We start from the raw sequence: 18,018 nt of genomic DNA, 5'->3' as shown, positions 1-18,018 counted from the left end.
AAGTTCAAAACTAACTTCTTGCTTGTATGTGAGCCAAAGATGCAGGCATTCATGTAGAAGGTAGATAAAACGTGTACTTCTCAGTTCCAAGAGGGCTTAGTAGGTACACTTTTACATGGCTCAGTTTTCTGCATAAATTCCAGAATTTTTTAAATTAAAATTTTGTTTCATGTGGTGGTCTGAAGTGAGTATAAATCCTGAAAAATGAAAGGTAGGCTTGTGTACTTCAGACTGCCCATACAAATCACTCTGGATGAAAATTTAGAATAGAGTTTTTCACGTAAGTCTGAACTCTGCAGGGTCCTTCAGAACACAGACACAATTCTACCTCTGTCTGTCAATGAAATCACAGACTTAACCCAGATACAGTGTTGTACTCAGCTCATGAATTACAGTGGGCAGAAACCAATACTGGTAACTTCTAGAAAAGTGAATACAGCTCCTGAAAAAACAATCCAACCAACCAGAAAAAAACACCCCATAAAATAATATCCTCTAAATTTCTAAAACACTTTTTAAAAAACACTTGTGAAAACAATGATCTAGGAAGTATTTTGTGGTAAGAATATTTTATATATATATTTTTACACTTTTAACACTTACAAAAACATTCAAACACAAAAAAAATTAAATAACTTTGGGAGCAGAATAAATCCTTCTGCCTACACACATACATCAACTCCAAGCTGTTGGCACAAAAAGTAATCCACATTCATAAAACCCTTACTACTATATCAAACATAAGTTAAGTAAATCATAGGCACTATTTTATCAAATCCATATTTCCACAATGCTGCAGTAAATCTCTAAACACAGAGCCCCACGATTTCCTGATATCAATGAACTGGTAATGCACAAAGGCTTTCTATCAAACAGACAGTCTGTCTTCTCAGGAAGTCATTTGCTGTATTTTGGGGAGAACAGCAGAGAAAAGAATCCCTACAAAACTCAAGCTGAATTTACCCAAGCGATGAATTACTTAACTTAAGGAAACGTACACAAGTTTGATGCAGCCATGGTAAAACCCCCAATACTGTCACCTAAACTGACTTTCAAAATTTGTAAGTCAAGTGAAGTTTGATAAAATCCATCAATTTAAATTCCCCTTTCTTCAGTGAAGACAGCAGCATTGATTTGTACAATGCTGAAAAATTTAAATTCAGTCTTTACTGCGAATATGCACATTTAATCTAGTCCTGTTTTCTGCTGAACAGTGCTGTGAGGTACATCCGTTCCCTGTACCTGCAGGTGACTCAAGGCTACATTAGTGGTATGTACTGCTCTGTACTGGTGAAATGTGGTTTCTGTTGAAATCTGACAATTACAGTATATTTGACACCCCAGCTCTGAAGTCTTAGCCCAGATCTTGATTTGGTGTGTGAAGTCACCCATCAACCCAGAGCTTGCTTGAGTAGTTTAAGTTGCAAGTTAGTCTCCACTCCTTCCTATTTGGTTTCTTCCAAGTCAAGTAGTATTGAATGGCTTTTCATCCAGGAATATGTTAATGTTGGCCTAAAATTCAAGTGCTAGAATTTCAGGATTAGTTATCCTCTTTGTGGTGGGAGCAAAATACACCAGCAGTGCCAAACTCAGTTACTAATGGGGTTGAAGGCTACCTACCGTCCAATCCGACTTGTAGTGTTTGTCAATCATTGCACAAAGGATATACCATTCACATTCTCTTACTTCATCAACTGTACATCCAAAATACTGAAAAACCTTCAAACAAAATCCCTTCCACTTAACTAGTCCCACTCAATACAACTTTAGCTACAGATTTTTGCATGATGTCTTCCAAAACAGAAAACAATGGTTCAATGCTAAATACATAAGTTGTTCTGAGCAAAATGTGTTAGAGTAAGTCAGAGCCACCAGAGGAGTTTAATAGCTTGTAAACAGACATAGCAGGTTTCATACTCTGTTACCAGTAATGTAAGATACACATATGTAAGGCAAAGTACATATTTAAACACACTTACATGGGCAATATCTTCTGTAAAAATATTTACAATTTAAAATAAACCAATTTAAGAAATGGATGAAAGTAAAAAAATAGGATACAGAAAACTCCCTCATACCATGGAACATCACCTAAATGAATATCATTTGGCATCAAGAGTCAACTCATTTCCTTAAAATTTGTATGTTACAAGTGCATAGTTGTGTTTCCTTCTCCTTAACTATCAGCATTTACAGTTGCTGCAGGCTGCATGTATAGTGGTATGGTATTAGAATAAATCAAAATTATCACTTGCTCTTTCTTTTGCAAGGAAACCTGCTATAAAAAAAATTTCCCCAAACAGCAAGCCGTGTGTTAAAAATGTGGCTACAATAGTGAAGGCCATCTTTCCTGAGCCAGGAATTTAAGGTTAGAAAGATTGTACAACTGACACTAAGCCCTTTCGGCAATCAAACGTAAGAGTAGGTAAAGCCAATAAATCAACATAGGAAAGATGCAATCTATACTATTGCATTGTGTGTGTCTGCTACATTCAAACCTTTCAATGTGACAGAAGTCATGGCCACGACTCCCTGTTCTGCCTAATCCTCCAGAGTAACTGCTGATTCTTCCTGCAGTACTGAAGGATGGATCCAGTCTCAGTTGGGATCACATACAATTGATAAAATCAACACTTCCCTAGCACTGTAGCAGTCTGCAATCAGAACATGAGCTCTGATTCATGTAGCCTTGTTTCAATAGTACATATTCACCAATCTTTCTGCTGAGTTATAACAGGCTGAAAATGAAGTTTTGGATAATGTATGTTGATAGTTGTCCTTGCTGTTTTTCAAGATGGGCATTTCTTTGGCATTCATTCATTTTTGCCCCGACATTGGCCACTCTCATAAATGCTCATATTGATAACATTTTTAGCAAGCAATAAAAAAGCCCCCAGAACTGATAGCAATTTAATGTAGAAGTGATTGTATGACCACCAAACATCTGATGTTAGATGTCATTAAAGTGCTGCTTTTTAATAATCTCTGCCAGTTTGTGCTAATTAGAGACAGAGAGGTTTGGAATTTTTACAAATTCCAAGAGTCACATCTGAACAGTTTGTTTAATCAAGCTGTCTTTTTGCCTGGTGAGGAAGTATCCATGAGCACTGGAACATTAAGCTGTGCAGATCAGTAGCAGCCATCTTTCCAACTCTCATCTTTCACGTTGCCATATGTCTTGGGAGTGGGTAATGATCTAAAATGAAATGAGATGTTTTTCAGTTTCATATATAACTGTTGAAGTCTCTATCTACAATATGTAAGAATTTAAACATTTTATAAATAACTGAAATATACAGTTCCTTCATTTACTTCTCTGCAAAACAGTGTACTTAAGATAAACCATAGAGTATTTTCAGTTTTAGGTTTCATGTGTTGTAGCTTGGCAGCTACGACGCCAGAAAAAAGGCTAAATAAATACATAGACAGAAAACTTATTGCTATTATACTCTTAAAATGCAAACTTATCTGCTTCCACCTAAAATGGGCCATTTTTCCAGTGATGTATATAAAGGCAAATCCTTGTTTAGAATATTGCATTTTGCTTTGCAAATCTGACATTCATAGAAACTTCATTATTGCACTGTGTACAGAGTCTGCATTATAGAACCATGGAAATGTTTAGGCTGGAAAAGATCTGTAAGATCATCAAGCCCAGCCATTAACTCAGCACTGCCAAGGCCACCACAAGACCATGTCTCAAAATGCCACATCTACACATCTTTTAGATATCTCCAGGGATGATGACTCCACCACTTCCTTGGCCAGCCTGTTCTGATGTTTGACAACCCTTTTGGTGAAGAGATCTCCCCTGATATCCAACCTAAACCTCCTCTGGTGCAAGCTGGGTCTATTTCCCTTTGCCCTATACATGCAAACCTTAAAAAAATATTTTTATAAAGTCAGTTTTTAAAAAGTTTAGTAAGTGAAACACTTCTATAAGACAAGCTGTGATTTGGACAACCACACTTGACTACTATTAGCAAACTCCTGGCAAAAAACCTGCTTTTTATTACACAGAGTTCTGTACTGCTGACCAGTGCAGGCTTTAACCACAAAAGTCAGTGCTGTGACAGTTGCTTGTCATTCCCCTGCTAGCACTCACTGCAGAGCAGAACTTTTCCACTGTGCTATTTACCACCATTTTATCTTTTCACAGTACAACAGACTTAACTGTTTTTCCCTTCCGCTTAAGGAGATTTTAAATATTTCTCATGGATGACTTATTCCTTATGTCAGCTTCTACTTAACACCTTCAGTGAAAACTGACATTCACAGTTAATACTCAGTCTCTCTTGCAGTAGTTTTTGAAATGACACATCAAGCAACTTCTATAATTGGGTGCTAGCACAGTTAAGTTTAAGCTAAAAATTCTGTTTCATCCTGTGGGTTAACTGCAGTGATTTTTACATTAAGTTTAGCAAATGCTATGGATGTCTTGGTGCATTTTCCTTCTGGAAGTTTCCAGCTGCCCAAGGACAGAAACTATCTCACCGTGGTACTGTTGCTTGAGTTATGGAAGCAAGCAGTTCTGACTTCACAATGTGTCACTCACACAAGTGAATTTTCTCTTACCAGGTATATTTTGGTAACTTTTTACCACATGCAGACAAATTCTTGCCACCCTCTCAGTCCAGACTAAGATTTGATTTACTTAGTTCAGTATCGTCCACTACCGATTTAATTTTCACTCATTTACCATCACTCTCTCATTAAAGAACCTTTATCTCTCAGTTTAGGTTCAAAACTGTTTTGGAAATATGTCACATGGAGGTCTCCATTTCTGTTCTGAAAACCTCAAGATCAAAATAACAATTGCAAAAGAAGCAGCACAAGTACACAGTGAACAAAATTAATTTTGAAAACTTCAACCTAAGACTACCTGTCAGAGACTCACCTGCGAACAGGCTGTGCAAGTTTGCTGCGAGGCACTGGGATGCCCCCTGTGGAAGGGGCACTGGGTCTGGGCAAACCACTCCTCATCCCTGCTGGTCTGGTAAGAGTAGTACTGTTAATACTGCTGGCAGGGCTTGGCAAGCCTGAGCTCTGGGCTGCAAGAGGCCCTGGTGAAGAACTACTGTGCGTCAGCTGTGCGGCTTCTGGAGAGGCAACTGAGCCCGGCCCGTGGGTACCGAACGCTTTCACTGGCTGGCGGAGGGCTAAAGGAGACGGTGCCGCAGGCGAGCGGAATTTACTCGAAGAAGGTACTGGAAAATACAGAAGTTACTTTCAGCTTATGTTACAGTATTACTGAAATTAAAAACTGAAAATTACTTTATGTGATTATACAAACAATATGGAATGTATAATGGAATACAGCCAGTCAAGCAGCAATGAGAAACAGGAATTCAGGTGTCCTCTTTGTCATGTGTTTTTGATAGCGTAACTCTAATGCCCTTCTTTGCTGACTACAAATATTTATCTGGATTTGTATGTAATCCTAATCAGGCTATAACTGTTGTATCAGTTAAGTCAAAAGAAATAGAGAAGAAGGCTTAAGAAGAAATTTAACTGCTTCAGAAACACGTGAACTTAATTCCCATCTGTGAAAGAACATGTTGAAGAATACAACATTCTAGTGTGACACAGGCTTTAAACAGACTCAATATTAGTCTTCAATGATGAAATTTTGAGCGCAGAGCGTCTTGGTGTTTCTTTTATGCTGTTCTTTTTAACCACTGAGTTAGAATTCATCTAAAGATATAGTTACATTCCACATTTTCTGGCAGATGAAAAAAAAAAGATGAGGTTAGCTGTCCTGATTTCAGCTGGGATAGAGTTAATTTTCTTCCTAGGAACTGGTATAATGCTGTAGTTTGGATTAAGGATGACATCAGCCAACCCCCAACACCAAAGAGGTTAAGGTGCTGCTATGAAACTTAAAACCAGACAACTCTTAACAATTTATAGCCTTCCTCTTCTTACAAACATTACCTAAATTATCAGTATAACTAATACCTGTTTTCTAGTACTTTGTACCTGAGTCAGTATGCAAGGTTTTGTTATCAAGTCCTTTCTGGGATAGGTTAGTAAGACAAAATATTCAACAGTCCTTTGATAATGCCAAACCTTAAGCATAATTCTTCACAAGTATGAGGAATATTTACAAATTATGAATAATTTATCACTGAACAGAATACTTAAACTAACCATAATCTTAGTAATGGAATGAAATTTCACCAGCTTTTCAAACTGATTAGGGTGTGTCACTAAGAGTCAACACAGCATGATCAAATCAATCATGTAATGAAAACATGTTTACATCTAGTAAATTTGCATTAACTATTCTTTCCTCTACTAAATAAATGTTTTATACTGAGATCAAAGTTGCATTGTTTTTGACAGTTGTTGTGCATAAAGAAGCTGGTCCTTAACACAGCTTTTATTATAATTTTCAAGGTAGATCCAGTAAGAACATGAGGAGTGAGAAAGGAGATGGGTAATGCAGGAATGTAGCATCCTAAATGGGGTACAGAGGAGCTGGTAATTTTAAGATTGTATTCTGAAGCTGTTTCTTATAGGGGATGTCTAGGAAGATTAATATGTACCTCATTACAGATGTGAATTAGATTTGATTCCTTTCTGGATTACCCAAGGGGGCCTTTCCCCTGACAGCAATATCAAACACAGCATGAAGCCGCTCATGGGAAAAGCTGACAAGAAAAGGTGACAGAGAGGTCAAAAACACATGACAGTTGCTAAGTGGCAAGGAGATTAAGTAAAAAACCTTAAAATAAAAGCTGGCATCAAGCCAGAGTATGGATTAAGGAAAGCATTACCAACAGAATGACTGGACAAGAAGAGCATCCAAGTGCTCCCATGACTAAGATAGATTATATGTAAATTTTTAAAATGTGAGCTCGCCTGTTAACATCGATGCAATCAAATCTGCAGAATTTCCAAGCAACTCCACAGTGTAAATACTGGGAGCTTTTATCACTGAACTCCTCATTACAATGCTTGGAACACAAACACAGCACCATGTTAGCAGCTACCAACAGAGCAATGCCAGTGTATAAAAACTGAATACGGCTTTGGGGCTCTTACAGGCACAACAGGGAAAAGGTTTTTAGGTACAGAATGTAAGCAACAAAAAGTTGCAACAGAAGAAAGCTTCTCGCATTCCCAGCAGAAGTAAGGATCCAGTAAATCACTCTTCTCCATACTATTTTACCTTCTGCTGGCCATATTTTACCATGCTGCAAACTTGAGCTGTCAATTCATAAAACATTTCCTGTCAGCACAGCATTGCAGACATTGCTGAGAGCTATATTCATTCTTGTGCATAAAGGAATGAATTGTCTTCCAGAGCAGCCCACATGATGCAGTCTGGCAAACTGCCTAATAGTTCTGTTCTACAGATAAAGAATTTGGTCTCAGAGCAGTTTTGGATATCCATTATGGTCAGTCTGGCCTATCTGTAAGACAGGATCACAAAGACTGAGGTACTGCCTCATAGACTATTTGGTAACTGTGTAACCATGTATAGTATTTAGCTGATCCATGTTAAACAAAAAGATATAAACATGTAAGGGTAGTACTTAATAACTTTACACAACTCAATCTCCTTAGAAAGTAAACTAGAAGCAGCTACAATTGAAACATCTGGCAGCCAAAAAAAAAAGAAAAAAAAAGGAAAATTAAAAGCCATGGTGCAGTTATGACATTTAGATGTCCTACCCTCTCTGGATTCTGTCCTGGATTGTGGGCAGGGAGCACGAGATCTCCATGTGGTAAAGTAGGGTGCTGTGAAGCTGCAAACTTATTTGGCTTGTACTCCAAGGCCAGCTGCTGCACACCAACTTGAAAACAGATTAAATTCTAATGCAGTTGTTAAATCACAGCCATTATCATGAGATGAATCAGCCCAACATGAAAGAACAGATGAGGTATAATTATCGGAATCAATAAACTGATCTGTCATCTCAGTACAGGAAAGATGTGGACGTGTTGCAGCAGGTACAGAGCATGGATGAGTATCTCTCCTCTATCTAGAGAGTGGTGGAGGTCTTCAGCCTGGAGAAGAGAAGGTGCTGGGGAGATGTTACCACAAAGTGGTAAAAAAAAGCCAACACGTGTGTGAAAGGTGTCAAGCTATGTAATGAACAGTATTTTAAGAGGGTAAAATCAATTGTTGCTCAGCTGTTCATTTCTCTGAAAGGCAAGTCTTGCTTCATTACTGTTAAATACTTCTATACTCATGAGGATCTCAGATCAGAAGAAAGAAAGCCAATACACTAAGGACTATAAAATGGAAAATGTGTGAAAAAGACAAAGCAAGTAACTGCAAGGGTCCTCATTTGCAGTAAGGAATGACAACAACCATGAACTAGAATATATAACTGGCAGCACAATGTGCTCTGTTCCTCATTCTCTAAGGTTTAATAAATTTTTACAAATAATATAAACTCAAAGAAAAGCTAATTTTCTGTACATTCCTACAGGCTCGGACTAGGCCATTGACCTAATAAGTGTTCCAGACAGCCAGAGGAGGGCATGGCCAACTGGAAAGAAAGCAAAGAAAGCTCTGCAGAGGAATAGCGACGGTGGTCTTATGCAAAGCAGAACACTGTGAGAACTTTATCTGGTACAAAGTATGAAACCTCTTAAGAGACTTCCTCTTAAGACATGTGAATCTGTTTCACAGGTATCATACTCCACTAAAACTTTCTGCATGGCATGAAGATGACTCTAAGGAGTTGGCATTGTTAAAATTCCAAGAGATACAGGTACATTCTGTCAGCCCCTCACGTCTGCACCAGTGACTCTCACAACACTTAAAGGACTCTAGCATCTACAAGCTTATGAATTAGTCTCAAGTGTAATATGATCTTTAAAATGAGATCTTCTTGATTGTAATAGACAACAGGCCAACTATGCTTAAAACCAGAATCATTGTTTACCTTAACTGTGAAACTGAGGCAGTGTCATACACAAGGCTGCCAGAGCTGATTAAAAATCAGATAAAACTGTCTAATTGTATTAGAGACTCAGTATTTCATTGTATTAAAAGCAAAAAGTCAAGTTCAGTCATTAGCAAACTAGAATATTATATACAAGAGTCTCTAATTCCTTAAGTCAAAAACCTTAATTCATCTGTTTTGGGATTAACCTGGTTTTGTGAGGAAAAGTGAAAGCACAAGTACCTGCAAAATAAGTTGATAGTCTACACTCATTTTTCAAGGATAAATTTGTTAGTTTTTGTTCCCAGCACAAAGGATTGTATGAGTATTTTTACAATTTCTGTTTTAAAAACTGTATTTTGCCATTTAAAAAATTCCTATACAAATACAGGCCTAGTGAATATGTATTTAGGAGTCTACTTTTCTAATCCCTATTTCCTGATTAATGTAGAAAGTCACCATTCCTTGGATTTTTATCTCAAAATTCAATCTCCTATACAACACAGAGTTTATTTTCAATATTTAGACCAAGAAGTTAACTTCCATTCAGCAAGGACGACTTGGTTAATCTCTACAGTAATTGCAAGAGCAAGTTTATTAATCTAGAACATGTGAGATTTAATGCAGACGAACCATTATCTGAGATTTGCTGGAGCTTGATAAGAGGTTGTAAGTTAATTACCTCCTTTTGTAGATGGAGTTTGAAGAAACTGTTTGGTTTTGAAGGCAGCACGAGGCAAATTTTTCTGCCTTTGCAGAGCTGTTGAAAGACAAGAAGTGTTATATTTGTCTAAGAAGATAAGAAAACTAAATTTACTGGGAATTTCAGAATTGTATCCACTTGTGAAGCATCAAGGAACAGTGTGAGTAAAACACTCAAAAAGCTGTTATGACTCTGGAAGTGATGGAGTTTTGTGAATGGTGCTTGCTCTTAATGGCAAAGAGTTGCAGAGGAGTGTGTCAGAAATTTTGCAGTGCAAAATGCGCAGATTCGGTAAGAGTAAAGCTTCTTGCAGGGCAAAAAGCCCAGAAATGCAAAACAAAAATTAAAACACCATAGGGAGAACAAGCCACCTAGCAAACATGCTACAGCAAAATGAGAGCAAGATTAGATACAGATGAAAATTAAACTGATGTATTTGACCTAGCAAGACTAAATTTTTAATTTTAAAAGTTTTTTCAAAAAATATTCTAATACTATACAAAAGCATAAATCTTTGTCTAATATGATCATCATATAAACAAATTGTATTCTGCAGTTATGGAGACTTAAGCCTTCTTTGAGAGATGTCTTTTTTCTCCCCTCTTCAGAAGGTATGCAAGAGGATTTAAGCTTAAAATGAAGACTTAACACTAAGATTTATCAACTGCCAGCATATACCCAGCGTGATGGAAGTTGGTTTTTATTGCTCCTTTTCTCCATTGTCCTGCCTTTTGTCTAGTAATATTCAAGGGCTGATACTGCCTTGCAATGACCTCACTACCTACCAGTTACCAAGAGAGAAGCCAATGTTCCAAGAGCTGCAGAATCGGCATGGAGAGAATTACTTATTGCCAGAAGGAATGCATTGACTCAGCCTATTTCCATCACAGCACATTTAAAGGGGAGAAGGAGGAAAAAGTAGTCAATGAAATAAAGTTTTGACTACACAGAGACTTCATAAAATGATAATGTATGAATAAACATCTCAGCTTATCTCGGTATATGAAGTTTTATAGCAGCATAGAACTGATTGTACTAGCAAGGCTTATTTCCATAGCGAGAAGGAAGAAGGATGGGGGAACAGCTGTGCAAAAAGTTCCTGACCCTGAGTAAGGACTAATCCCATCACCAATTACTGAATATCGCTATAAAGAAGGTGGGGGGGAACAATCTGAACCCTAATATTAGTTAATACTTTTGTTTGATAGCATATAATAATTTCTATCACTTTTCCTATGTTTCAGTCAGTGCAAAATACACAGTATTTTATGAACTATAAAAAATTCATCACGTGTTTTAACATCATGCTGAAATTATGGCTAGGCAGTCTATTCAATTTAGTCCTAATAACTAACTATAACTGTCATGTTCAACAAACAGCTAAAAGGTATTAGATTGTTCTTAAACACAGTAAAATTCTGCCTCTGCCTGCTACTAATAAAAACCTTATTCTTTCTACCAACTAGAATCTAATGCAAAATAGCCTGTGGCAATATGTAATTCTTACTCAACTGCCACATGGTCTTCCTAGAAATTTTTTTAAAGCATATACATGAACAGCAAATTAAGCACAGTAAGGTCTCATTAAATATGAGCACAATTCCTAGAAATTTACTGAGGCAGACCACTGGCCAGACTGCTTCAGTCCATAAGTATTCCACTTCATTATTTTTCACTGAATTACTGTTTTTGTTATGCCACACAAAATGAAGAAAAGCTTCTTCCTTCATATTTTGAGGTTTTTTCATCCTAATGCACTCAGATTTCAATATGCTACTGCACATGACACTTTCTTCCCCCATCATTATTCACACTTCTTGCAAGTCAGAGAGATGGGATGATATGGAAAGGATTTTAAATATGCATATATCAAATTCCTTCCTTCTCAATGGAGACTCCAGGAAATAGACACTCAATAGCAAAACATTTCTGTGCACTGAAACACTGAACAGAGCTTAGGCAGTGCAATTTGAGCAATGCTGAGCAAACATGCAGTTTGAGATAAGCGTCCAGTGCATGTTTATCCACACCACTTGCTGCTCTTGAAGTGCTCTGTGTGCTGTGACATTCCCTGCCACAACTGCTGCATGCTGAACACATGTCGTGACATTTACTTCTGATCAATGGAACTGAACTACTTTGTTTCTTCAAAACTTACTCTTCCTCCTTTTACTCTGAACATGCCAAGCAGTTGGATCTTGGCACACAGACAGTCACGTTACTGATAGTTTGAATCTAGAGCTCCTCAAGGAAGTTTTGTATTTAGCTCTTCTTAAAAGCATCCATGTGCTGATAGTGCCACTAAGTACAAAAGCATCACACAGAATTCAAAAGCAGGGAGCTCCTGCATGGAAGTCACCCTACAATTTCTAGAGCTTTGTACAATCTATGTGGTACAGGACCCAAACATGGAGATTTCCCATCACTAACACTTTAGACAATACCTTATCCTTGGGGAACACACATATTACCATATCTTCGAGTGTTTTAAGGTGAAATATTAACTAGCTTTCATATTTTAAAAAAAGTACTTTATGCAGAATAGCATGGAAAATCAGTTGTAAATGAAGATTCAAATTGTTAAAATTGCTATTCAGTAGTCTGTCTTCAAAACCAATTTGGATTGTTCACCACATTGCAGCTAAAAGTTAAAATGCCGATGTTTTCATGTTTACAGCTGTACCTCTAACAGTTGTACCTCTAAACACATCATATCTGTCTTCCCTCTCTTCTGTAAGCAAGCAAATACAATTTGGCTATAAAACTGTAAGAGGAATTGTCATTTCAGAAACTTACTGGATTCCTAGCTCATTTTTGAATGCCAGCAACCATAGCAAGTTCAGTATTGCAGCCACAGCAAATGTGCAAGTAAATTATGGACCGCAAATCTTTGACAAGGAGCAAAGTAGTGACCTCAGGTGGCAAGCCAGCATCCTCGCAAAGGTAAGCTCATGCAAAACTAGCAGGTGTATGAGGAAGCTTCAAATCCCAAGACCCAGAAATCATTGCCAAGGGAAAACAAAAATTTGCTGCAATTTAACAGTGCTTTGTGCAAAGTGACAAAATATAAAACCAATAAAACAAAAAGTATACAATAAAAAGGACACAATTCTGGAAATCTTTATACAATGTACAGTTTTGCAGAAAATTTTTTAATCCAGACTAAGCAAAGATACTTACTCATTGACTTCACACACAAACCGTTTTACGATTGTCAATAGCAAGACTCTGACAAACATCTGTAAGAGCAGGGAAACTGTAAAAGCTAGAAATCTGGCCTTCATTAATGATATTTAACTTACATTTAAATGTAAGTTGGTCTAGAGTGGTTCACATTTGGGGAAGTTTCTATGAAAGAAAAGCAAATTTACCTAGTAATTCTTAATGCATCCACAAGTTGAAAAAGAAATATAAACACAATCAGACCACTTTGGTTCCTGCAATGAAGTAATTGACTAAATATTGAATACTGAGACTTCTGTTGTCTGATCTTTCCAGAAAGTTTAACTATGAATATAGTTTTAATTCTGGAAATAGCTTTCCAGCTAAGTTGCTCTCTATGCTCTTCCCTTCCCAGTTCACTAAATTCTGAAGCACCAAATAAAATCTGTAGATTTTTACTACAAATATTTTTTGTTCATTTTCTTTCAGCTCATTTTGATAATTCTTCCTATCACTGAATATCTGTAGACCAGCTGCCCAACTGCTTTGAGTGCTTTATACTTTGATAAGGCTGCCTAACAGGTAACAGTTGTGCATTTGAACTACACAAATGTCCTTTCAGCTGCAACTCCCACCTTCTGACTGTCTGCAAAAGGTGGAAGAAGAGGGCCAAGGTGCACAGATGCTAGAGTAACTTATACAAACAATGGTAAAGTCACACTAACTTCTGTCTACTACAGTATCCCACACCTGGGACTGACTGTTCACACAACCCTTACAGCTGCTCTGAGTCTGTACAAAGACAGAAACCTTGGAGTCTTTGGCTTGGTCTCTATTCCATATTCTGTATTTAACTGTACTCGGTAGCTTTAACACATTGTTTTGAAAATTTTAAGACAGCCAACTATTTCTTCCCTTGAAAATGTCACACAAGGTTATTAAATTCAAAAACTTGTTTTAAAAGAAATGGTCAGGAAACATTTAAACAACAGGAACTGGCAGTATTGACATATAAAGAAACACTGAATATTTAATTTTCATTTGCTTTGGCTTCTTTAAGGTCACCATTTTCAAGAGATTTGTGAGAATAGCAGCATTTTCATATCAGCAGTTAACTTCTGGAGAAACTAGGAAAGCAGGAGTCCAGCAATGGGCTAATATGTTTTATGAGACACAAGTTCATCCAAACCTTTTCTAGGAAGTAACTGACACTTAAAGTAAATAAAATTGCCAACTGGATATATAATCTATATGCCAAAAAAAAAAAGAAGGAAAGAAATTGCAGAACTGCAGACATGGGTTAAACTGAAATTAGCACTTTCAGGTCATGTTTCACTAGTTTAAAAAAAAAACCAATAAACATCATCTAGGTGTTTTTTCAGAGCCTAGAAAGAAAACAGTTTCGGACATGCCCAAATACTGTATTTATAATTCTTCAAATTACTTCTACGTACACTTTTAGGAAACTATGAAAGAAACCAGACTTTGAGTATTTTGTGCACCATAAAAAGAGATTCACAAAAGTCTGATTAAAAATCAAGATTACCATCTCCAGTGTGGCATGCAATGTTTTGCTTTGTCCTGAGACTAGAAGACAGCCAAATACCATCACTTAACTCCGAAATTTACACTGAAGTAGTACCAAAGGTACTTACTGGCTGAGGCTTGAGGTTGAATGCGAGGTATTCCTCCATTTGGCACTTGGAAGTTTGAGTCACTTCTGCTGTTTTTCACAGACTCAGCTTGGATGTTAGATGTCCTGGACAAGTTTGGAAGACTACGCCTTAGTTTTTCTGTATGAAATAATACAAAGATACAGCGTGTAGTCTGATGCTGGACAAAGGTCAGGTTGAAAGCCCATAGTTGATCCCCAAATGTGACACAAAATGTTAGCCATATAAAACTACATTGCAATTTAAAAGTGTATTTTGTTACATTACTTCTTCTCAAATCTATCACATAGACTATTTATGTATCTAAAGAGTAAGAACGTCTATCTTTCACCTATGGAGAAAAAAGTCAAGCATATTGTGTTTTGAAATTGAAACATATCTGGATTGTGATTTTCTGAGTTTTATTGTACTATTATCAAAGCTGAACAGACAAACCTAATTTGCAGTTTTGCACAGTTTTCAAATTTTTTACCTTATTTGTAACAAAATGCTTGTCTGAAGAGTAAAAACAACATAAATGTTTGAGTAAATTTTTGAGACTGCCTTGTCCTGTATCAGTCCACTATACTACAAATAACAGACTCCCACTTGGTAAGGACTTCTTCATACACAGCATTCAAAATTACAGAAGTGTCCAGTTATGCTTCATCTTTCACATATGACTTGACTTATCTACTCAGCTAATGCTGATACTTCAGGGGCCTTCTAATATTTGTACCACTGTTCACAGACTACGAAAAGATGCCATTAAGTACTTCTCCAGTCTAATGACATTCTGTGTATCTCCAACCCATCCAGAGCTGGGTTGACGACATACTTTGGACAGAAGACTGAAGATGCCGTGACAGGATGAGTGGCCAACCTGATTCTGCAGAGGGATGCAGGGAAGAAGTAGGTTAACCATGCACAAGCACTAAAGGTGAAAACAAAACTAAGTGTTCATTGGCTGAATATTCCAATAAGTGTACTCTCCTCACTTAGCAGTTTGCATTCCTTTGTACTGCGCTTGGTACATTGTTGAACCCTGTCAACCAAATTCTAGACAAATTCCCAAATTCCCTCCAACCATTCTAGACAAATAATATAAAAAAAACCAAACAAAACAAAAAAAACCCAAAACAAAACAAAAACCAAAAGAGAAAACCTGAACAACTTTTTTTGGCTGCTGCTGTATCAACTCTGGAATATCCAAGCAACACGCAACTGCACAAAAACCACTGCAAGATAACTCCTTGGAAGTGTTTCAGAAATGCATGATCACACACTCTATTTTGATCCCTCTGGTATGGGGGATACTAGCTTTTGCTACAATTCCTCTCATAGGATATTTTTACTGCAGCTCATCTAGCACGCATTAAGACTTTCATTTTAAGAAATGAATGGGAAGGGAATTCTCGATTAAGTTACAATAGAATTGATTAGATTTTGTGTTGCACATTTTCCTAGATACCTAAAATTTCCCCAAACCACTATTACTAGTAAGGGCAATTCTTAATATCTAAATGTGTATTCTTCCTAAATTTAAAATCTTACTTGCTGGATAAAAAATACGTTTGTTGAAATGGGAATATGCTTGCAAAATTTCATCCCAGTAAAAGGAGTTTGTGCTAGATTACTACTAGGAAAAAGTACATTCAAGAAGAAAAGTTGTATCAGGATTATATTATTTTGTTCTATGCAAATATAGTATAACTGCATTGAATTTACTCCAAGCTTTATTTATTACGCAGCAGTTTTCACAGCTTTGAGATATGTAAAATAGCCAACAAATGCATGAGTTAAGTACTAATATTTTTAAGACTGTGTTCATGATTGAAAATTTCAGAGTCCTGTGCAACCAGAAGAAAGCATTCAGCTGCCTCACATGCTATAGGCATGCATAAATGGCCATGTTACTCTTATCTGACCACAGTTACCTTCCTCTGCATTTTGTTCTGTCATCTACAAGGCCTAGCTCTACTAGTAAATGAGTTTTCCTGCTTTATTTTAGTGCATTTGCGTGTCAAATATAGATCTTGGTCACTATGAAACTCAATTATACTCATTAACTAGATAACATCTAAAATAAATATAAGCCTATCAACTCATCTGACTGTAAGGTTGCCCCAGCAGAACTTAAGCTTTGCTTGCTCTGTGTTTTCTTCAGCAATTCAGAGATCAAACCACAATATTACATAGGCACATAGTTTTAGGACTGCACACTGACAAAACTGCTTTACTACACAAATACTACACAAAAACTACACAAATACTTGTGTAATGAACTTCAAACAGTTTTTTACCTTCACTTTTGACATTACTAGTTTGCAAGTCTGTAGGATGGCCTTGAAGGGAAAGACGAGGTTGCTGTAAACGGCTAATCATAGGCTGTGGTGACACTCTGCTGTACTCTATGCTTCGAGCAGGTGATCGGGAGCGAGGCGAGTTTCTTGGAGATTGTTTTGGTGAAGGCCAGGGAGAACTGCGAGGTGATGGTGAGAACCTGCTAACAGCAGGGTGCACTGTGTGATGTGTGCCATCTTCCTCATCTTCTAAGCTCTGTGCATCAAGCTCCTGGTCGCTGAACGTGCCTCGCCGCGTGGAATTGCAAGAGGAGCCAGAACTACGCCGAGAAGCTGTGGCTGCGTACTCTTGCCGCAGGCCTGGCAACAAGAAGAGTGTTGTTTACTTGCTTCCAGCCCACAGGTGGTTCAAACTAGAGACAGTGCACACAGATACCTGCACAGTTCTCAAACTCAAATTTGGCTCACCTTAACTCCTGTTATTGGAGGCATTAAATAAATTCTGATTAGTACCAAAAAGTTATCTGCCAGCTAATAGTGACTTGAATTAGGTGAGCTCATTCCTTTTCCTAGTAAAGCAATCATCAGTATAGGTGTTTGTGTATGTACTCGTTCACCTCCTCTCCCAGGCTGCAAATAGCAACACAGGCTACATCATAATTTTGGTATCAAGTAACATCCTACAACAATTACAGCAGCCACAATGGAACGTCTCTTGCAATGTGTTAGTGAATCTAACCAAAAAAGCAACACAATAAGTTACCCCTAGAGAAACTGGAGGTGTTAGATCAGTGGTCTGTGAAGTGTGGTGCCCACACCCCTGGGAATATGCAAACTAATCCACTGCCATAAAGCAAGAAAATTCTGAACAACTAGTATTTTTAAAATAGCATTTATCTTGTCTTTATCTCATACTTTTAAAAATTATAATTTTGTGTATATTTGTGTGATGTTATATATTAGAGTAATACATGTCTATAATTTATTAAAAGCATATTTATTAGGCATTTGGATTTTGTTTTTTTCACTGATAAGGATACACAATAAAATAGTCTGGAGACCACCTAGTTAGACAACTGAAATTATTACCACTTTCTGCAAATTCAGAGGGACAAATGTCTCAACTAAAGCTGTAATTAAAGACAGACATCTATATAGGCACTTTTCTTAATAATTCTTTGCCATACTGACTTTACATTTCAGCGATTTAAATTATAGTTTAAGCATTGATGTGAACAAGACTGGATTACATCAGGAAAGCACCAATCTCCTGAGAAGAATGGTGGCAGGCAGTA

The 18,018-nt window shown here is 37.2% G+C and overlaps 1 protein-coding gene and 1 long non-coding RNA gene across 8 annotated transcripts in view; one reads left to right on the top strand and one right to left on the bottom strand.

Annotated features, from left to right (window-relative positions):
* Positions 1-552: 552 nt before the first annotated feature.
* The window catches only part of SLAIN2 (SLAIN motif family member 2), a 33,668-nt gene continuing 16,202 nt past the window's right edge, over positions 553-18,018 (bottom strand). Inside the window, exons 5-9 of one of the 3 annotated variants that reach the window (XM_041459564.1) lie at positions 16,724-17,083; positions 14,424-14,561; positions 9,586-9,663; positions 4,898-5,207; positions 553-3,196 (exon numbers count right to left, since the gene is read on the bottom strand). In XM_041459564.1, the coding sequence (XP_041315498.1) occupies positions 3,130-3,196; positions 4,898-5,207; positions 9,586-9,663; positions 14,424-14,561; positions 16,724-17,083 (953 nt within the window). In that variant the 3' untranslated portion in view covers positions 553-3,129. Of the gene's footprint in view, positions 3,197-4,897; positions 5,208-9,585; positions 9,664-12,786; positions 12,846-14,423; positions 14,562-16,723; positions 17,084-18,018 lie in introns of those variants that run through there. The other 2 variants (XM_041459568.1, XM_041459574.1) reach the window with 2 other exon arrangements.
* Positions 5,067-15,384, top strand: LOC121349321. Of its 5 annotated transcripts, none has more exons than XR_005954500.1 (5): positions 5,067-5,204; positions 8,445-8,729; positions 9,598-12,549; positions 13,258-13,477; positions 15,240-15,384. It is a non-coding gene; the product is annotated as an uncharacterized LOC121349321 (long non-coding RNA). The 5 variants fall into 5 exon arrangements; XR_005954497.1 differs by lacking the exon at positions 15,240-15,384 and having other exon boundaries at positions 8,445-8,571; positions 8,648-8,729; positions 13,258-14,406; XR_005954501.1 differs by lacking the exon at positions 15,240-15,384 and having other exon boundaries at positions 9,598-9,766; positions 10,346-12,549; positions 13,258-14,406.

Source organism: Pyrgilauda ruficollis, unplaced genomic scaffold, assembly GCF_017590135.1.
Source record: "Pyrgilauda ruficollis isolate IOZ18807 unplaced genomic scaffold, ASM1759013v1 scaffold1, whole genome shotgun sequence".
Classification (NCBI taxonomy): domain Eukaryota; kingdom Metazoa; phylum Chordata; class Aves; order Passeriformes; family Passeridae; genus Pyrgilauda; species Pyrgilauda ruficollis.
This window is presented reverse-complemented; position numbering and strand designations above follow the sequence as displayed.